The 16,472-nt window shown below is 50.2% G+C and overlaps 1 protein-coding gene and 1 long non-coding RNA gene across 4 annotated transcripts in view; one reads left to right on the top strand and one right to left on the bottom strand.

Moving 5' to 3' along the window:
• Positions 1-2,045: 2,045 nt before the first annotated feature.
• WDFY4 (WDFY family member 4) overlaps positions 2,046-16,472 on the bottom strand; it is a 300,371-nt gene continuing 285,944 nt past the window's right edge. For 2 of the 3 annotated variants that reach the window (XM_057298884.2, XM_057298885.2), the window contains exons 58-62: positions 12,004-12,183; positions 10,062-10,244; positions 8,640-8,724; positions 5,579-5,690; positions 2,048-4,548 (exon numbers count right to left, since the gene is read on the bottom strand). In XM_057298884.2, coding sequence (XP_057154867.1) covers positions 4,482-4,548; positions 5,579-5,690; positions 8,640-8,724; positions 10,062-10,244; positions 12,004-12,183 — 627 coding nt within the window. In that variant the 3' untranslated portion in view covers positions 2,048-4,481. Of the gene's footprint in view, positions 4,549-5,578; positions 5,691-8,639; positions 8,725-10,061; positions 10,245-12,003; positions 12,184-16,472 lie in introns of all 3 variants that reach the window. The other variant, XM_034930476.3, reaches the window with a different exon arrangement.
• Positions 5,140-14,782, top strand: LOC134731097 (uncharacterized). Its single transcript, XR_010113177.1, has 3 exons — positions 5,140-7,371; positions 8,093-8,288; positions 9,941-14,782. It is a non-coding gene; the product is annotated as an uncharacterized LOC134731097 (long non-coding RNA).

Below are 16,472 nucleotides of genomic sequence, written 5' to 3'. Positions count from 1 at the left end.
GAGCAACGACTACTTTGTTAGCATAAGTATGTCCCAGTCTGGCCAGGCCTGTCCAGGTGGAGAGATGGGCACAGCTTGAGCATGCGGCCCCCCTTGTGGGTGAACTCGTCTCCCAGAGGGACTCCAGCATGCCTGGATGCTGGTCTCAGGTAAGCACAGTGGTGCCCGAGATCCCTGCTTTCCTGGGTGCCTGCTGTGGGAGGGATGCCCATCAATTGCTCTGGGCTGCCCTTCCCTGGCCTCTTAGAGGATGTAGAAAATGCAGAGAGACCCAAGGTGGGTGTTCCGTGAGGGGACTTCTGCTGGGGGAGAGCGGGGCATGGCTGCTGTCTAGGAGCTGAGCTCAGACGTGAAAAGTGAGTGGGATATGGGGGTTTCTTACCCCAGAGGCTGGGGAAGCCCTTCACAGGCCATGTGTCCTGAGACCACAGGGTGGGCAGCAACGCCTGCCTCCATCCTCACCCCAGCCTGCTGCTGTCAGTGCTGGAGTTCCTCCCAACACAGTGGAGACTCCGGGACCTGTGCTCCCTGGGAGATGGTGACATATGCAGCCTGAGGCTTCTGTTCCCCATGAGCAGGCACAAAGTCTGTGGGCCCGGGGGATCCTGAGAGCTGGACCTCCTTTCCCAGACATTTCTGAAGAAGCACAATTGAAGCGTGCCTGCCCTGCTCCAGCCTGGTTAGCCCTGGGCGTGGGGCCTGCCAGATGTCTTGAGCCTGCTGTCCCATGTTCTCTGTGTCCCAGGTTCAGGGTTCCTCCATCCCCAGCGCCCTGGCTCAGGGACTGGCTGAGCAAGGAAAACACTGGTGAGTGAAGCAGCCAAGAGCTTGCGTCACAGCGGAATAGGCAGTCTGTTGTTTGCCTCATCCACTATTATTTTATTATAAAATAAGAAGATATGATGTTACTTTCCTGAGGAGCCCTGAGGTAGACACCAGGATCCCATTTCACAGATACAGAAGCTGTGGCCAAGGCTGGCAGGAATTGTGGAGCTGGGCCTGGTGCTCAGGTGGCCTGGCCTCCTTACCACTCACTGCATATGCCTGTCCTCCTGTCTAGGCCTCTAGATACCATGTGGCACTGGGATGGGTCCCCTGGTCCCCACTGGACCTGGTGTGCTGGTGAGGCCAGTGTCTGCATGGTCCTGCTTCTGGGCCCCAGGCAGGCTGTGCCCCTGGCTTCTGCCCTGGCTACCTCTGCTGTGGGCCTGGGCACTGAGCCTGTTCTCTCCTCTCCCTGCACCCCAGGCCTCTGCCCTGGGCTCCTCCAACCACTGACAACTGTCAGGAGCCCCAACCCTGCTGGCCAGACATCGTAGTCCACTCGGGCCAGCAGGGGCCTCCTGTCACTGGAGTTGCCCAGAGCTTTTGGAGCCTGGGCCTCAGTTGTGCCTGGTGCTTTCCTCTGCAGCCCCGTCCTGGCTTGACTGCCCCCCCTGCCCTTGCCTCCAGCAGCGGACTCTGCTTCTGATGCCTCGGGAGTCTACAGCAGGGCCATGTCTGTGAGGGCCCAAGGGTGCATGTGTCTCCCAGGTTTTGGTGCAGAGCGGCTTCCCTCCTCCCAGCAATGCGAGCTAATCCTGGAGGACCCCACTGGAGCAGCTCAGCATGGAGCCTGTCTCCTGCAGTCTCCCCAGCTCCTCCGTGGGGCATTCTCACCCACAGCCCGTCCCTGCTTCATGGATGCCTCTAAAGCTTCCAGCTTCTGACAAGGGCGTTCACGGTTTCACCACAAGCTCCCAAGCTCCTGGCTTCTTCCCCTGACATGTCCCAGGCCCAGGGCATGACATTTACAGTTTCCTCTCATTATTCCCACCTCTTCACTCCATTTTGCTTCACCCTGCCCACGGAGGGGCTGCTGCTTGACCCTGCCATCCCAGGACCACCCTTTCTGACATGTCTGCCACCAAGACTCATTCATTTGTCTACATGTCCGTTTACTCAGCTGACTCTTGTGGGGCACATTCTGGGAGCTGGCATGGAGAATGAAGCTCTGCGGGTGGGCAGCCCACCTCTGCCAGCCTCACTTGCACTCACTCCATCCAGTAACCAGAGTCTACTCCACAGCCAGGAGCAGCAGCCCCTCCACCTCTCAGCCTCATCCCGTGTGCCCTTGTCCATTCTTCTTCCCACACCCAGCCCGACTCACCCTGTACCTTGGCCGATGCAGCCCAGTCTTCCTGCAACCCCGTCCCTCTGTCTCAGCAGGTTCCAGGCCTGGCTCCAGGGCCACCTCCTTCAGCCAGTGCCATAGGCGGCTGAATTGTGTCCCTGGAGTGGTTCTATGTTGACATCCTAACCCCCAGTACCTCCAAATGTGACTGTACTTGGAGACAGTTGAAATGGGGTCATATGGGTGGGCCCTAATCCCATATGACTGGCGTCCTTATAAGTGGAGGTGAGGACACAGATGTGCTCAGAAGACGGATGAGGTGAGGATGCAGGGAGAAGGTGGTCATCTGCAAAGCAAGAGAAAGGCCTCAAAAGAAACCAACCCTGTGACACCTTGATCTTGGACCTCCAGCCTCCAGAACTTTGAAGCAATGAATTTCTGTTTAATATTGTTATGGCAGCCCCACCCAACTGATATAGCTGAATGTCCCCTTTGCCTTCCCTAGGGCCTGAGATTTCCTTTTTAGCCCTTTCACCTCAAGTCATATTTGTTTGTAGACACCACATCACCAGGACCCCACCAATAAGACCCAACACTGCCTCCTCATTTTCCCCGTGATTTGAGGGGAACAAAAGGCAAAAACACTTAAATGAAGGAATCAAAGACAGCCTTTTGGCCAGCAGACCTTGTCAGCCTTGGGTAATGCTGTGATGTATTTTGAAAAATGCCAGCAGGCTCAGCCTTGATATTTATGACCCTGCTTCTTGGCCTTCCTGGGGAGTGGTGCTCTCTGCTCTTAAATTTATGGTCCTTCAGTGCAGTCCCAGACCAACCAGGGGATTGCAAATGGGCTGTCTGCTAATAGTGTGTGCAGATGGTGTGGGAGGTGGTGTGATCCTTGGCTCTGGGGTCAGACACAAGCGCTTCTCACCCGGGGAGGGGTGCTCCGGACCTGAGAAGGGTCTCCTCCATCTTCTCCTTTGCAAAGCCTCAGAGTTTACAGAGGAATCAAGGTATGCTAACCACCTCTCACTATTTTTGACATGGCTGCACACCAGTTCCACTTTCTTAATATTTATCTTTTAATCAACTTGTTGCCCCCTGGAGGCCAGATGACCCACGGGGCATAAGACATGAAGTGCACGTTCCTGCTATCCCTGGGCCTGGGCTAAATTAGGTGGGGACCCCCTTCAGGGCCTTTGCAGAGTTTGGAGACATGGGGAAGATCAGGATCCCCACCTGGCCCCTAGAAGGGAGATCTCTGAAAGACTAGTTGAAGCTAACAAGCCTAACCTCCCCAAGTCCCTGTGTGTCCACCTGAGCTTGACTTTATTAAAAAGGCAGGTGGATTTCCTTTTGAGGAGCTCTGCAAATCTTGGGGTAAGGAGGAGACATTAGAGTGAGGGTGATACCTGTGATGCCCAACGACCAACCCCAGAATGACCCAGGCACAAGAAGGTACTGGAATTCTTCAGAGGGGCACGAGTAACTACCCCACCTGCCGTACATTTCCAGGTGGAAAACAAAAGTCACACAGCAGTGCAGATTTCTCCAGGGAGAACTGCAGCTCAGAAGCCAAGTGTGGACCGGGGCCCTGGGAAGAGACTGCTGAGCCAGGAGTTGTCTGGAATCCTTGTCTGTTGCAGGTTGTGGAGATGGGGGTGGGAGTATCACCAAGGCGGGTGTATCACCCCAGGCCAAACTCCCTGAGTCTGCCATGGGCAGCACCCACCGCCATGTCCTGCGGCTCAGCCACAGAGGCTGGGCCTTCTTCACAGTAGCCCCTCACTCCTCAGGCCCCTACACTATGGGCAAGACGGGGAAGAGCCAGTGTCCAAGGTGGAAGATGGGGAGGGGCTGGGTGAGGCTCTGCAGGTGGATGTGCTTCCCTGAAGCCTTCCTGCCTTTCTCAGGACAGAAACACAAATACTTAGAAAGGCAGCATGGTAAGTGGAATAGAGTGGTAGTTTAAAACTGAAGAGCCCTTCTGCATTTAAAACAGAGTTGCTTTAATAAAATAAAGACAATACAATAATTTCCAGTAAGCGACCCATCTTTTTTTTTTCAGTGCAATAGTCCTTAATAAGGTGAGTCATGTGTAATTTCGTGTGCAGCAGGGCATCACCAAGTCACAGTTTCCAGCGTGCTGCTCAGCCCTCCGAGTGTGTGTGCTCATCCTTTTCATAGAAGTCCCATCGGCCATGGAGAGGGTTGGGCTGCAGAGCTGTGATTGCCAGAGGCCCTTCCTTGAGAACTGTGGGGAAGGAGGCCCTGGGGGTTTCTTCTGTAGGCAGAGCTCAGGCCCCAGTCACCTCTGCTGCCCTCAGCCTGGCACTGTTGTGCCAGAGCCTCTGCTGCCTCTCTCTTCCTACCCATCTGCAGACCAGCAGAATATTCTCCCCCTCTCATCACCAACCAGGAGTTTGGTCTGGTTTCTTGGGAAGAGAAAGAAAAGACAAGAACATTAGAGGGACAGTACCACTTGTCCCCGCCAGCACATGGGATATTGCAACTCTGGGGCTCTATCTGGGGCCCAGCGGAGCTTGCCCCTGGTCTTGTCTCCCTTGAGGCAGGGGAGGCAGTGGGAGGAATGGAGAAGGTTTCCACCTGGGGGAGGGGAGAGCATTGAGCTGTGAGGGTGGTGGCTCCCACAGCACTGTGGGGAAGCTCAGGCCCCAGGGAGCAGGACGAGGCCCTGCCTCTCTCCAGTGCCTCCAGGTGAGTCTCCTGTCCCACCAGAGAAATAGCCAGGACCAGGGCAGAACAAATGGCAAGTTCTCTGCAAAAAGTGCGGCTCTGGCCCTACCATCATGCCCACCCCATCCCACTCCGCCCCACTCAGCATCTAAAACACTGTGTAGTGCCTCCACCAAGGACCCCGGAACAGCCCACGCCACGCCAGTGAGGGAGGAAGGAAGTCCGGCTCTGCAAGGTCAGCGGCCCCTAAGGCTGCACCTCGCAGTGTGTACAAGGATGTTAATGACAGTAACCACCTCCATGGGTTACTGCGAGTCAAATAACGGGTATGAAGTGTCGGGACTGATGCTTGGCTATGCTACAGCAGCTAAGAGCCCTCAGAAGGCACTTTCTGTTAATGAAGGATAATCATCACACCAAATGTTACAGTCTGCAGTGGAACTCAGGGGAAAAGGCTCTCTTTAGGATAAAATTACAAAACAATATACTTATACCTCTTGGATTTCTTAATGAATGTTTGGATATTCAAGAGCAAGAGAGCAAGGGCATGTGTGAGTTAAAAGCAAAACAAAAAACAACAAAACCCTGAAAAACGTTTCCTGGGGCTCTATACGGCCACACGGGCTGCTTCCTGTGCTTGGTGGGGCCACGTCCTGGAGTGAAGTGGCCTCCTCGGCCAGGTGGCCTGGACTCAGAGCCACTGGGGCTTTCCTAAAGGTGGCTGCAGTGCCCTCTGCTGGAGACCCAGAGAAACAAGGCCGCGCTTACCTGGACACGGCCAGAGCAGTCACTGCGGGGCTGGTTTTGCTGGGCTTCCCTGTCAAAGCAATGCTAACGTCCAGCTCTCGACTCAAGGCCAGGTTCTTCTCCCACTTGTGGCCTGTGTGGAGCATGTGAGAGAAGAGTTAGAACGCCAGATCGGCTTCGCATATACAGTGTGCATCTGCACACGGGGCCGCAAACACATACGCACATATTTATATTTGTGGTCAGCAACTTGTTAAATTGAGGGGGAAATATATTTAATCTTGGCCTGTGTTGTTGCAAAAAGGGCCGTCCCAATTTAATTTGCAGGCGGTGATAGTTACATGTGCTGACGTGCCTCGGTATCCATTGTGTACCAAATTGGATTTGTGTATTATTGCTTTCTAAATTGCATGCCTAGTTCAGCAAAATTGTTCATCAGTGTTTACTGGCTTTATGCTTAATAAGATGCCCCACAATACCTTGCTGCCAGGGTGTAATGCAGCCAGTAATTGCCTAGTAAAAATAAATTACATAAAGTCGGCATTATCAACTTATCTTAATCCTCTCACGCCACAACCAATAATTAAATGCTGAGAATGTTTTTTCAAAAAATATAACTCAATGATTGTTACTTCACTCATTTTAATGACTGCATTTGGGGACAGACAGTAATTCCTTCAATGTGAAGGGTGAGATGGAGAGACGCCAGCTGGGTACGTCCCTGCGAGGCCACTTCCTTGGACTCAGGGCAGGAGAGATGATACAGCCCCTGCTGTCCTGAGGTGACCACCCATGTGTGCAGACAGGCCATGTGCCAGGAAACGCATGAGGGGTCCAGGTGGGAGAAACCACCTTAAAGCACTCCAGGCATTTGTACATTGTGTACAAGTCTAAACAACAAGCTTCTCCCAAGCACTTTTTATGTACCAGATTGAGTCCAAATCTTTGAGGCGATTCCTGAAATAAATTGTACTCAGCTGGGTTGGGCCTTGCTGCAAATGGCAAATAAATGAATTCCAAGCAGAAACTGGATTACATCTGCCCACAAATGCAGTATGCTTAATATCTTCAAAGATCTCCTTTCTTGCCCCTTAAGACATTTGAGGGATATAGTAATATACACGCCAAGAGGACACACATGCAAATATCCACGTGTCATGCCCAATACAGGTCCCTTTCCAACAAAGCAGTTTTGAGCAATATAAGAACAACATGCCTTTTTATTAGAGACCTCCAGCAGTTTAGGCTTGTAAATCTGCACATATTTTAGATTTGTTAACTCTAAACTGCAGGCCAATGTGATTATTTGAATATGTCTATGTCATCCTGTCATTTCATGTTAATCCCTTGAACTGTAATCACAATCTTGGCAGTCAATCCAATGGGGTGGCAGAGACTTCCGGTCAGGGCAGACAGAGAGGAAGGATGTGGATCTGGGGCTCCCTGTCAGTCTAAGACCCCCTTAAGTAAGTTTCCTAATGCCATCAGCTGCTGTGTCCAGAGAGAAAAATCTCTCAAAGCCTGCAAAAATGACAATAATGACCTGCATTTGGGGTAGATTCTTGTCTGTGGCTACTATTATTCTGTCATCAGTACTCTACTAGTTAGGATGCACAGGAAGTGTCCCCATTTGACAGAAGACCAGAGAAGCTGCTGTGACAGAGTTGGGTCTAGAACCTTGTTTCCTGCTTTTTACTCTGCTTCTCATTCACTAGACCCCATGACCAGTGAGTGCAACCTCACCACAACCATTGATGCTGAATAGGAACCTGCGAATCCAATGGCACTGCCAGAATCAACTGAATGGCTCTGAGGTGACTTTCATTCATCCATTCATCCATCCATCCACCCATCCATCCATCCATCCATCCACCCGTCCATCCATCCATCCATCCATCCATCCATCCATCCATCCATCCATCCATTCGCCCATCCATCCAGCATTCTTTCTCAGACATCCATTCATCAACTGTAGGCTTAGCTAATGCCGTTAGCTTACTGGGCCCCAATAGCTTCAAAAGTGGGCATTTGAGCCCAAAACTAAAATGGTGTGCAGTCTCATGCAGGTATAGCAGAAAACTGCTTTGTAAGCAGGCTGGGGAATAAGAGCCTTTCCAAGTGGAAGCAGATATGGGAGGGAGTTTGGCCTCTGCTTTCCAAAGATGTGCTGGGTTCCTTAGAATGCACACACTTCTGTCCTTTCACACTGAGATAGGCTGACTCCTTGTGGTGGTCTCCAAGTACCCTAGAGAAACAGAACCTGTGAACTGATGGAGTTCTTGATCTGCATCTTTGTGATGTTATTGATCTTTGTGACGTTATTGCCCTGGCTGAGCCCAGATTGTTTACAAGGGTCCCCAGGTGTTATCTTGAAGGAAGGGACCACTAATATAGAGCCTAGGACACAGTAGAGGCTGAGCAAATGCCTGTGTGTACTTGCCTGAAGAAGAATCCACAAATGGGTGACTAAATGAATCAAAGAGGTGTGGACTGTGTTTTAGAAATGAACTAATTGCAAATGTCTACTCTTTTCAGAAGGCAGCCCTCAGAAATCTGGGAAATTCTCTCCTATGGATGATCACAGGTTCTGGGATGCAGAGCAAACAGGGAGCTAATGGAAGCACTCAGGATGATAGAATTCTCACTTCATGAAAACATGTTTGATTGTGGGTCCCAGTAAAGATGTCCCAGTTCTCGGCCAGAATCTTTTCTGAAGACTGAGCTGGAGGAGGTAATGATGGGGGCGGGGACTGGACAGCTGTGATGGATGTGATGTGGTAACAGCTTTGATGGGGAGGTTTGTACCTGTGTTCATTATGGAGGGGTTGGTGATGGTGGTTACATGCCAATGTCTATGGTTAGGTTATTCTGAGGCCGTTGTGGCTGTGATGGCAGCAGATGTGAGGATAGTCTGCTTGCTGGGTGACTTTGGGCAAGTCACTGAACCTCTCTGTGCCTTCCTAGGCCTCCCTAGGCTCTGCAGACCTGGGAGGAGCTGCAGCCCTTGGGCTGAGGTGGAGAGAGGGGAGGTGAGGAGGGCAGGGCAAGGCCAGGAAGGCCACATCCCTAGCAGGTCAGGTACCTCTTGGGCTTGGAGGCTGAGCCGGGGGCTCCTCCCCTGCTGGCCGTCCAGGAACAGACATCTTCACATCCTCAGTCTTCCAAACCTGCCCCAAAAGAGCAAATGTCATGGGCGGGGGAGATGATCCTGTCTGCAAGCTTGGAGTGGCCTAGTCCATTTCCTCACGCCTAGGGGTCCCCCAGGGAAAGGATGAACACATGGCCCCCCTTTCACTTCTGATGTTAATTTATCATCAGGTAAAAGTTTATTTAGCCTTCAGCTTCTTCATGCAGATGTTTGGCCAATCACAGTTGCACCTTGAATAAGTTTACCCCACCCATGTCCCTAAGTGCATCTCATGACCCCCACAGCCCTTTTCTTGCAGGGATGTGACTCTGCAACCAGTTTATTGCCATTTTGCTCAACCAATGCCCTCTTGCCCATAATGCCACCACCTCTAGAGTACTCCCTCACCCCTGGGTGGCTGGGCACCCCCATCTTGTGTCTGGCCCTTGGCGCTAAGCCTACTGTGGGAGCCCTGAGGCCAACTCACTCAAAATGGCTTCTTATTCACTGGGTCTGGATTTTATATCACCAAAGGGCAAGGATCAGCCTCCTCTCAAATGCTTCTGTGAGCCCCACGCCAGGCTTAGCACAGCACTGGGCCAGTCCAGGAGCTCAGTGACCACATCGAATGAATGAGTGCTGAGTGCACAGAAGACCCTCACTTATGCTTTGGGGGGGCCCAGGAGAGTAATATACTCTGCAGCTCGGCCACCCCAGGCTCCTCTGGCTGGCTCACTGATGTGGGCCACACCCCACCAAGCCCAGGCCATCCCAGGATGCCCTGCTTTCTGCAGAGGTCACAGATGAAGTCCTGTGAGGGGACTGCCTGGGTACCTCAGCCTGCATGGATGGATGGATGGATGGATATATGGATGGATACATGGATGGATGGATGGATGGATGGATGGATGGATGGATGGACAGATGGATGAGTGGTTGGGTGGATAGGGAGATGGATGGGTGGATGGATGGGTGGGTAGATGAGTAGAGAGATAAATGGGTAGGTGGGTAGATAAATTAGTGGATGGGTGGGCAAGTTTGGTTTGAATGGATGACGCAAATATCTCCTTTTAGCATTGGGATATAATCTTTTGCATTTAACCATTCAACTTTTATATGTTGTAACAGTGTTTATTTTAGTGTGTGTCTGTGTGTGTGTGCATGTGTGTGTCTGTGTGTGTAATACTATATATATAATTTTATTTATTTACTTTTTCCCTGCAAAGAGCCTTGTCTTTTCCCTTCCTTTGCTGTAGGTACCTGTTCTGGAATGGTCTCAAATGCAACCTGCAGGTTTGGCCCCCTGGAGGAAGTGAGAAGAATGGAGATGAACACGTTTCTTGTGTCATGTCCTCATTCTGCCCAAGACACACCTACCCGGACCATGCCATCTTGACTCCCGGTGATGATGATCTGGCTTGTGTCCCATGCTGGGCCCTCCATCAGGCAGCAGCAGGTTATGGCTCCTTCTGGGCCCCAGGCTGTGGTGATGCTGGCCAGGGGCTGTCCATTGACATTCCACAGGGACAAGTGTGCTCCCGCACAGGAGACAATGGTGCCCTGTGCAGTGAGAGCTGGCATCACTCTAAGCTGGAGTCACTGCCTGCCCATCAGCCACTTGCTCAGCTACCCAGTTGGTACACCCAAGTACTCTCAATCTGTCATGCTCTGAAGACCCCCAAGGTACCCCAAAACTTCTTTCCAGCTGACTTACAGGTCTGCCGTGTTTTCACACAGTTGTAAATTCTTGGTTCTTTTCATACTGCAGTCATGTGCTTAGATACTTCTTTCCTGGCAGAAGGCACCTGGCTCACCCTCAGGCTCCTCCCAGATCCCACTCCCCAGCCACACCCTGACTGCCACAGAAGATCCAGCCTGAAGGGTAGCCCTGGCTTTGGACACACAGCTTACACCTGGTTGGTCAGCCCTGCCCCATAAAGAAGTTTTGGATGCCACCTGGTGGATGGCAGGGTACAGAAGTTCCAATGACTGCATGTGGCTCATAAGCTTGTGCAATGTCCCTGAAGAGGGAATTTCTGAGGAGAAATTTCCCCATTGTATCTCCTGATATGCTCACATTTGAGTCTTTCCTCCTCAAGTCCTGTTTATTCTGTAGTGGCCACTGTCACCGAGGCCCTGGGGCCATCCCTTTGAGCCTTGCCCTAATCACAGAAGGGATGTAGGGTGCTCAGTGCCCCTCCACATCCCACTGGGCTGGGCTCCATTAGAAGTTCCTGAATTGTTAGGGATGGTCTGTCTGAGGCCAGGGGCCATGTCTGATACCTCTCTGCCCCACAACCAGCAAGCACAGACTGAAATCAGTTGGCTGCAGGACAACTTGTCCTGGTGCCAGGCTTCTCTGGGGTCTAGGGACACAATTCCTGATGGGTTTTATATTCTCCCAGGTGAAGGCTTCAATGCCTTCTATACATCAACCCATCCATCCATTAACCCACCATCTACCAATCCATTATCCATTTCATCCATCTTTCCATCCACCTATTCATCCATTTATCTGCTCATTTATCCATCCATCCATCCATTCATTCATTTATCTATCCACCCATCCACTCATCTATCCACCCGTCCATCCATCTATCCATTCATCCACCCATGCATCCACTGATCTACCCATCCATCCACCCATCCATTCACACTCCATCTACTCATCTAACATTGAATCCAGTTTTGAATTCAAGCCTACCTGGAGCACCACTTTCAGCAAAAATTGGAACCAGGAAGCTCCTATATCATCCCTCCTCTTTTGAGCCCTCTGCCCATTTTATTTATGCCCTGGGCCCCTTAGGTTTTCTTTGAGCAGATGCAGAAACCTCTGCATCCTCAGGGAACCCCATATCCCATGACAGGGCTTCAGTCTGGAAGAAATTTCACACCGATAAGTCGATCTCCCTTGTCTTTGTTAGCCAGTATGGAAGGAGAGGCAGAGAAGCTTGCACTGCCATGAAGACCAAACCTGCCAAGTCAACACTGATTTGAAAGTAAAGACCTAAATGAGTCAGCCACATCCAGCAAAACCCTCCCTAAAAGCCAATTTTTCAGCTGCAGCCCCCTGGTGCCCGCAGCAAAGCAGACACTTCCCACTGTCCCCAACACCAGAGGGAGGAAAGTAAAGAAGCAGACATTGAAGCTAGACCTGGGTGCTACAAGTGAGATCTACAGCGACTGTTCATCACAATTGGGGGCCCTCTCAGCATTCTGGGGTGGCTAGAGTCTCTGTGTCTCTGGGCTTTCTCCTGAGTGTTGTACCCCATGCTACTGCGAAGGTGAGGACATGGACACTGAGAAACAGGAGACTTACTGAGACGTCACTGATGGTGATGGCTGAGATGCCTTCCCGATGGGTGGGCAGGCGGGTCACGTGGGTGAGGTGGTCCAGATCCCACAGGATACAGGTGCAGTCCTGGGAGCCGCTCACCAGGAGGCTGAAGGTGACTGACGCTGCCAGGCACGTGACAGCCTGTGTGTGTCCATACAAGGCCTGGGGACAGAGACTCACAGGTTAGGAGAGGGACCCTCAATTCAGCTACTTTTGGGAATTCTTCACCCTCCCTATAAAGCTGGGCACTGGATGAGGAAATGGAGATTCTGAGTGAGTCAGTGATTCCCAAGTCTGTTGTCTGTGCAGCTGGGGGTGTGTGCATGTGCGTGTCCATGACTAGCCTCCATTTCATTCATCTCCAGGGGTGGAGGCTCTGCTGGGGAGAAACCATTTTTTTACTTATAACCCAACCAGAGGCTAGCCACACCTGGATGTTTTGTGCTGCCCTACATCTATCTTGAACCTGGGAGCAGTTCATGTCACGAGTTTTTTTTGTTTGTTTGTTTGTTTTTTTTTTTTTTTTTTTTTTGAGATGAAGTCTTGCTCTGTTGCCTAGGCTGGAGTGCAATGGCATGATCTCAGTTCACTGCAGCCTTTGCTTCCCAGGTACAGCAATTCTTTTGCATCAGCCTCCCAAGTAGCTGGGATTACAGGTGCCTGCCACCAGGCCTGGTGAATGTTTTTTATTTTTAGTGGAGATGGGGTTTCACCAAGTTAGCCAGGCTGGTCTTGAACTCCTGACCTCAAGTGATCCACCTGCCTTGGCCTCCCAAAGTGCTGGGTTTACAGGTGTGAGCCATCACACCTGGCCAGTTCATGTTACGATTAACACACAAAGCACTGTTGGCAAACTGTGGTGCCCACACCAGCAGGCTCAGTAGCAGCAAGTAGCCTGTTAGAATGCAAATTCTTGGGTTCCACTCCAAGTCTCCTGAATCAGAAACGCTGGGGATGGGGCCCTGAAGTCTGAATTTTCACAAGCCTTCAGGGGATTCTCACATGTGCCCAACTTTGAGAGCCATCTCGGTAAGGGAACCTCAGAGGCACGTGCACTCTTGAACTAAACTGGGAAGAAGAAAAGGGGAGGTCACATGGTCATCAAAAAGATGGGGCTTTTCGAGTCTGATAGGTCTGGATTCATAGCCACTGGGACACTTAGACTTCCTTGGTCTTGGTCCTCAGGTTTGGCTTGTGTGGGGCCTGGTCTGACTCATGGATGGCTGTTTGTCCAGATCTGGCTGGAGGCCTTCTTCTCTGTGGACACTTTCCCAAGGGGCCAAAGTGGCCCACCACACATGCTGGTACCCCCTGGCCAACTGCTGCAGGCAATGGTGTGGATTCCATCACCAGCACTCCAGAGGCTGCAGGTCCCAGAGGCTCTGATCTGAGGTCCTCTGCTCACATGTGCTTGCCATCACCTGGACTCAGCCGGAGGGGCATGGAGGTGGCATTCTGAAGCGTAATTGGCCTGGCTTACCAAGTGGTAAACCTCCACCCTCAGGGCAGAGACAATCACTCATTCATTTGGGTCAATGAGGCTAAGCATCATTTTTCAAAGCTGTCACTTTGCCCGGTCATAGCAATGAAAGGTTCTGCCACAAGCTCCTGTTTGTCCTTAATGGATCCTAACGTGATGCCAACCAGATGGTGCTGGCAAGTTAATGGGTATGACCCACAGAAGAAGATTTGGGTCATCCTAGGAAAATGAAAACTGCCTAAGTGAGCAGGAGAAAGCAGAGGAGTTGACAGGAACCTTCTGAATCTCTTCCCAGAATGAACTAAGTCTGATGACTCAGTTCTGACTGCAGGGGAAACAGCAATGCCAAAGAGAACAGAGAAGGGAACCCAGGTGTAAGGCTCAGGATGTAAAGAGAGGAGCTCTGAGCCCCAGTGCCGGCACGTGTTGTTTACCAGTGGAACCAAGTCTGCCTGCTCTTTCCAGGAAACAGCCTGTGTGCCTGGCACTGCCCACTTAGGTCAGGTTGGCTGCCTTCCGACCAGCCTGGAGACTCCAGCACCACAAGGCATCCAGCACCTACCATTTGCAAGAGCCGAAGAAATCAAGGAAGAGATAGCAGCTTCAAAGGGGGTTTTGTTTTCTCAGAATAATACTTCTCTAAAAAGCCAATTAAAATAACTCCATTATATCATTTTATACCTAACTACAGTAGCAAAAAAATGATAGCAAAAAGAAAACCCCGGAAAATAATTCCCCATGCTGGTTACATTGCCATGAAACGGGTGCTCTTGATTGCTGGTGGTATGATTAAGTCACAGAACCATTTTGGAAAGCACCATGTCACTGCTCATAATTCTCCTCCTCGAAGTTTATCGCAAGAAAACAATCAGAAGCAAACAGCAACCTAGATAAGATGTTTTCTGCAGCACTATGTAAAATAGTTAAAACTTGGAAACAACTTAATTGTCTAGTTTTAGAAGAAATGGTTTATTAAACTGTAGTGCACTGACATAAAACAATCGAAATGCAATTTTATGGAAATGGAATGATATGGAACGATTGAAATGTAAATTATAGAGAATGTAGAAAAATGGAAACAATTGGATAGGCTGGGTGAAAATAGAATAAAATATCTACACAATGATCAGAAAGATATAAATATGTATATCTGGGGATAAGAGTATGCAAAATTGAAAACTTTTATAGGGATGGTAGAGAATTGTTTGTCTTTGAAGTCATTTTAAAATTTCTCTTTAATGTTGCAGTATCTTTAAAAATAAAATACGTTTTGAACCGCCTGTGAGGCTCTTCAGTGATGACTTTCCTGTCCACAGGTCAGGAATGGACCCCTTCACTGAGCAGCCATGGGTCTGGGGAATCTGCAAGCCTACATTAGCCTTTACAGGTAAGTGATAAAGTGTTTTATTTTTAGAAAATAAGAGCATGTGGGATTCCCATATCTTTTCCTGTTGATTTGGAAGTAGGAGAGGATGATAAATTACATTTTTATGAGGTCGATACGAGGGTGTTTCTGTGCATTTTCACTGTTAAATGGGAGCTCAGAGGATGATAGAAAAATCACTGCCTCAGTACCCCAAGGCCAGCCCCAGGGTCAGGTGGAACTATGTACAGTCCCCAGGGCAAGCTGTAAATGGGCAATGGGGATGCTGGGGAGAGAGCACTCCAGTCTTTCATTTCCAGTCCCTTTGCTGAGATCAGGAATCATACCCAGCCCACTGACAACAGCAGTTGGTGAAGGTCACCTGCCTGTCGCCTGTACAGCTGCCTCTCAGGGGTGCACTGCCCCTGCATATGCGTCAGCCCCTTCTCGCACTGCCCTATTCATTCCTTCACCACACATTTGCTGAGTGCCCACGCAGCACCCTCCATGCCCTGCATGGCACCAGGAGACAAGGACACGGTCTAGGTGACAGAAGTGGCTTGAAAATTATCCAGAGAACCCCAGAGAACATGTTTCAGTGAAAATTATCCAGAGAACATGTTTCAGTGAAACATGTTCAGTTTAGTAAATTTGGTCAGTGGTGATTTTTTTTTTTTTTTTTTTTTTTGAGACGGAGTCTCGCTCTGTCACCCAGGCTGGAGTGCAGGGGCGCAATCTCTGCTCACTGCAAGCTCCGCCTCCCGGGTTCACGCCATTCTCCTGCCTCAGTCTCCTGAGTAGATGGGACTACAGGCACCTGCCACCACGCCTGGCTAATCTGTTGTATTTTTAGTAGAGACAGGGTTTCACCGTGTTAGCCAGGATGGTCTCGATCTCCTGACCTCGTGATCCACCCACCTCAGCCTCCCAAAGTGCTGGTATTACAGGCGTGAGTGATTTTGTACAGCTTATTTTTGTTTCTGTTACTTTAGGGCTCTGTGGCTAAAACTAAAAAACAGATGCAGAAATGAATTGGATTTTAGAGTTGAAAGTGTCCCCTAGTGATATTCTAGGGCAAGTTCCAGAGTATGCAGGGAGAGCGCATGGGGTTTTGTGTTAGACAAACCTAGATTCAAATGCAAGCTGTTCTGAGCCTCAGTTTCCTTGTCTGAAAGTGGAAATAATAGTTCCTTCTTCATGGAAAAAAATTAGTATACAGAAGGACCTTGGTGCATTTGGAATGTTAAGCAAACGTTAAGTGCCACTGCGATTAGCATTCTCTATGAGGGCTGGTGGTGCACATCCTCAGACTCCTGGCTCATGGCTCCTCCTCCTCCCGCCTCAACCACTTCCTTTCAGAAAGTCTTTCATTTGACCTTGGATGTACCACTTAAACTTCTTTGCATCTCATTTTTCCTTCACCAATAAAGTAGGGGTGATCATGGCACCTATTTTACAGGGCTCTCAATAAGCTAAAATGAGGCAATCCGTGTACAAATCCTTGGCATAAAGGCCAACTTGTGGCAAAATGCTCAAAAAATATTATCTGGTGTAAGGAAACTGATTTCACCAGACCTGTCATGTGCATGAAGTGACTGTGTGTGGCCC

This window comes from Pan paniscus, chromosome 8 (genome assembly GCF_029289425.2).
Source record: "Pan paniscus chromosome 8, NHGRI_mPanPan1-v2.0_pri, whole genome shotgun sequence".
Taxonomy (NCBI): domain Eukaryota; kingdom Metazoa; phylum Chordata; class Mammalia; order Primates; family Hominidae; genus Pan; species Pan paniscus.
This window is presented reverse-complemented; position numbering and strand designations above follow the sequence as displayed.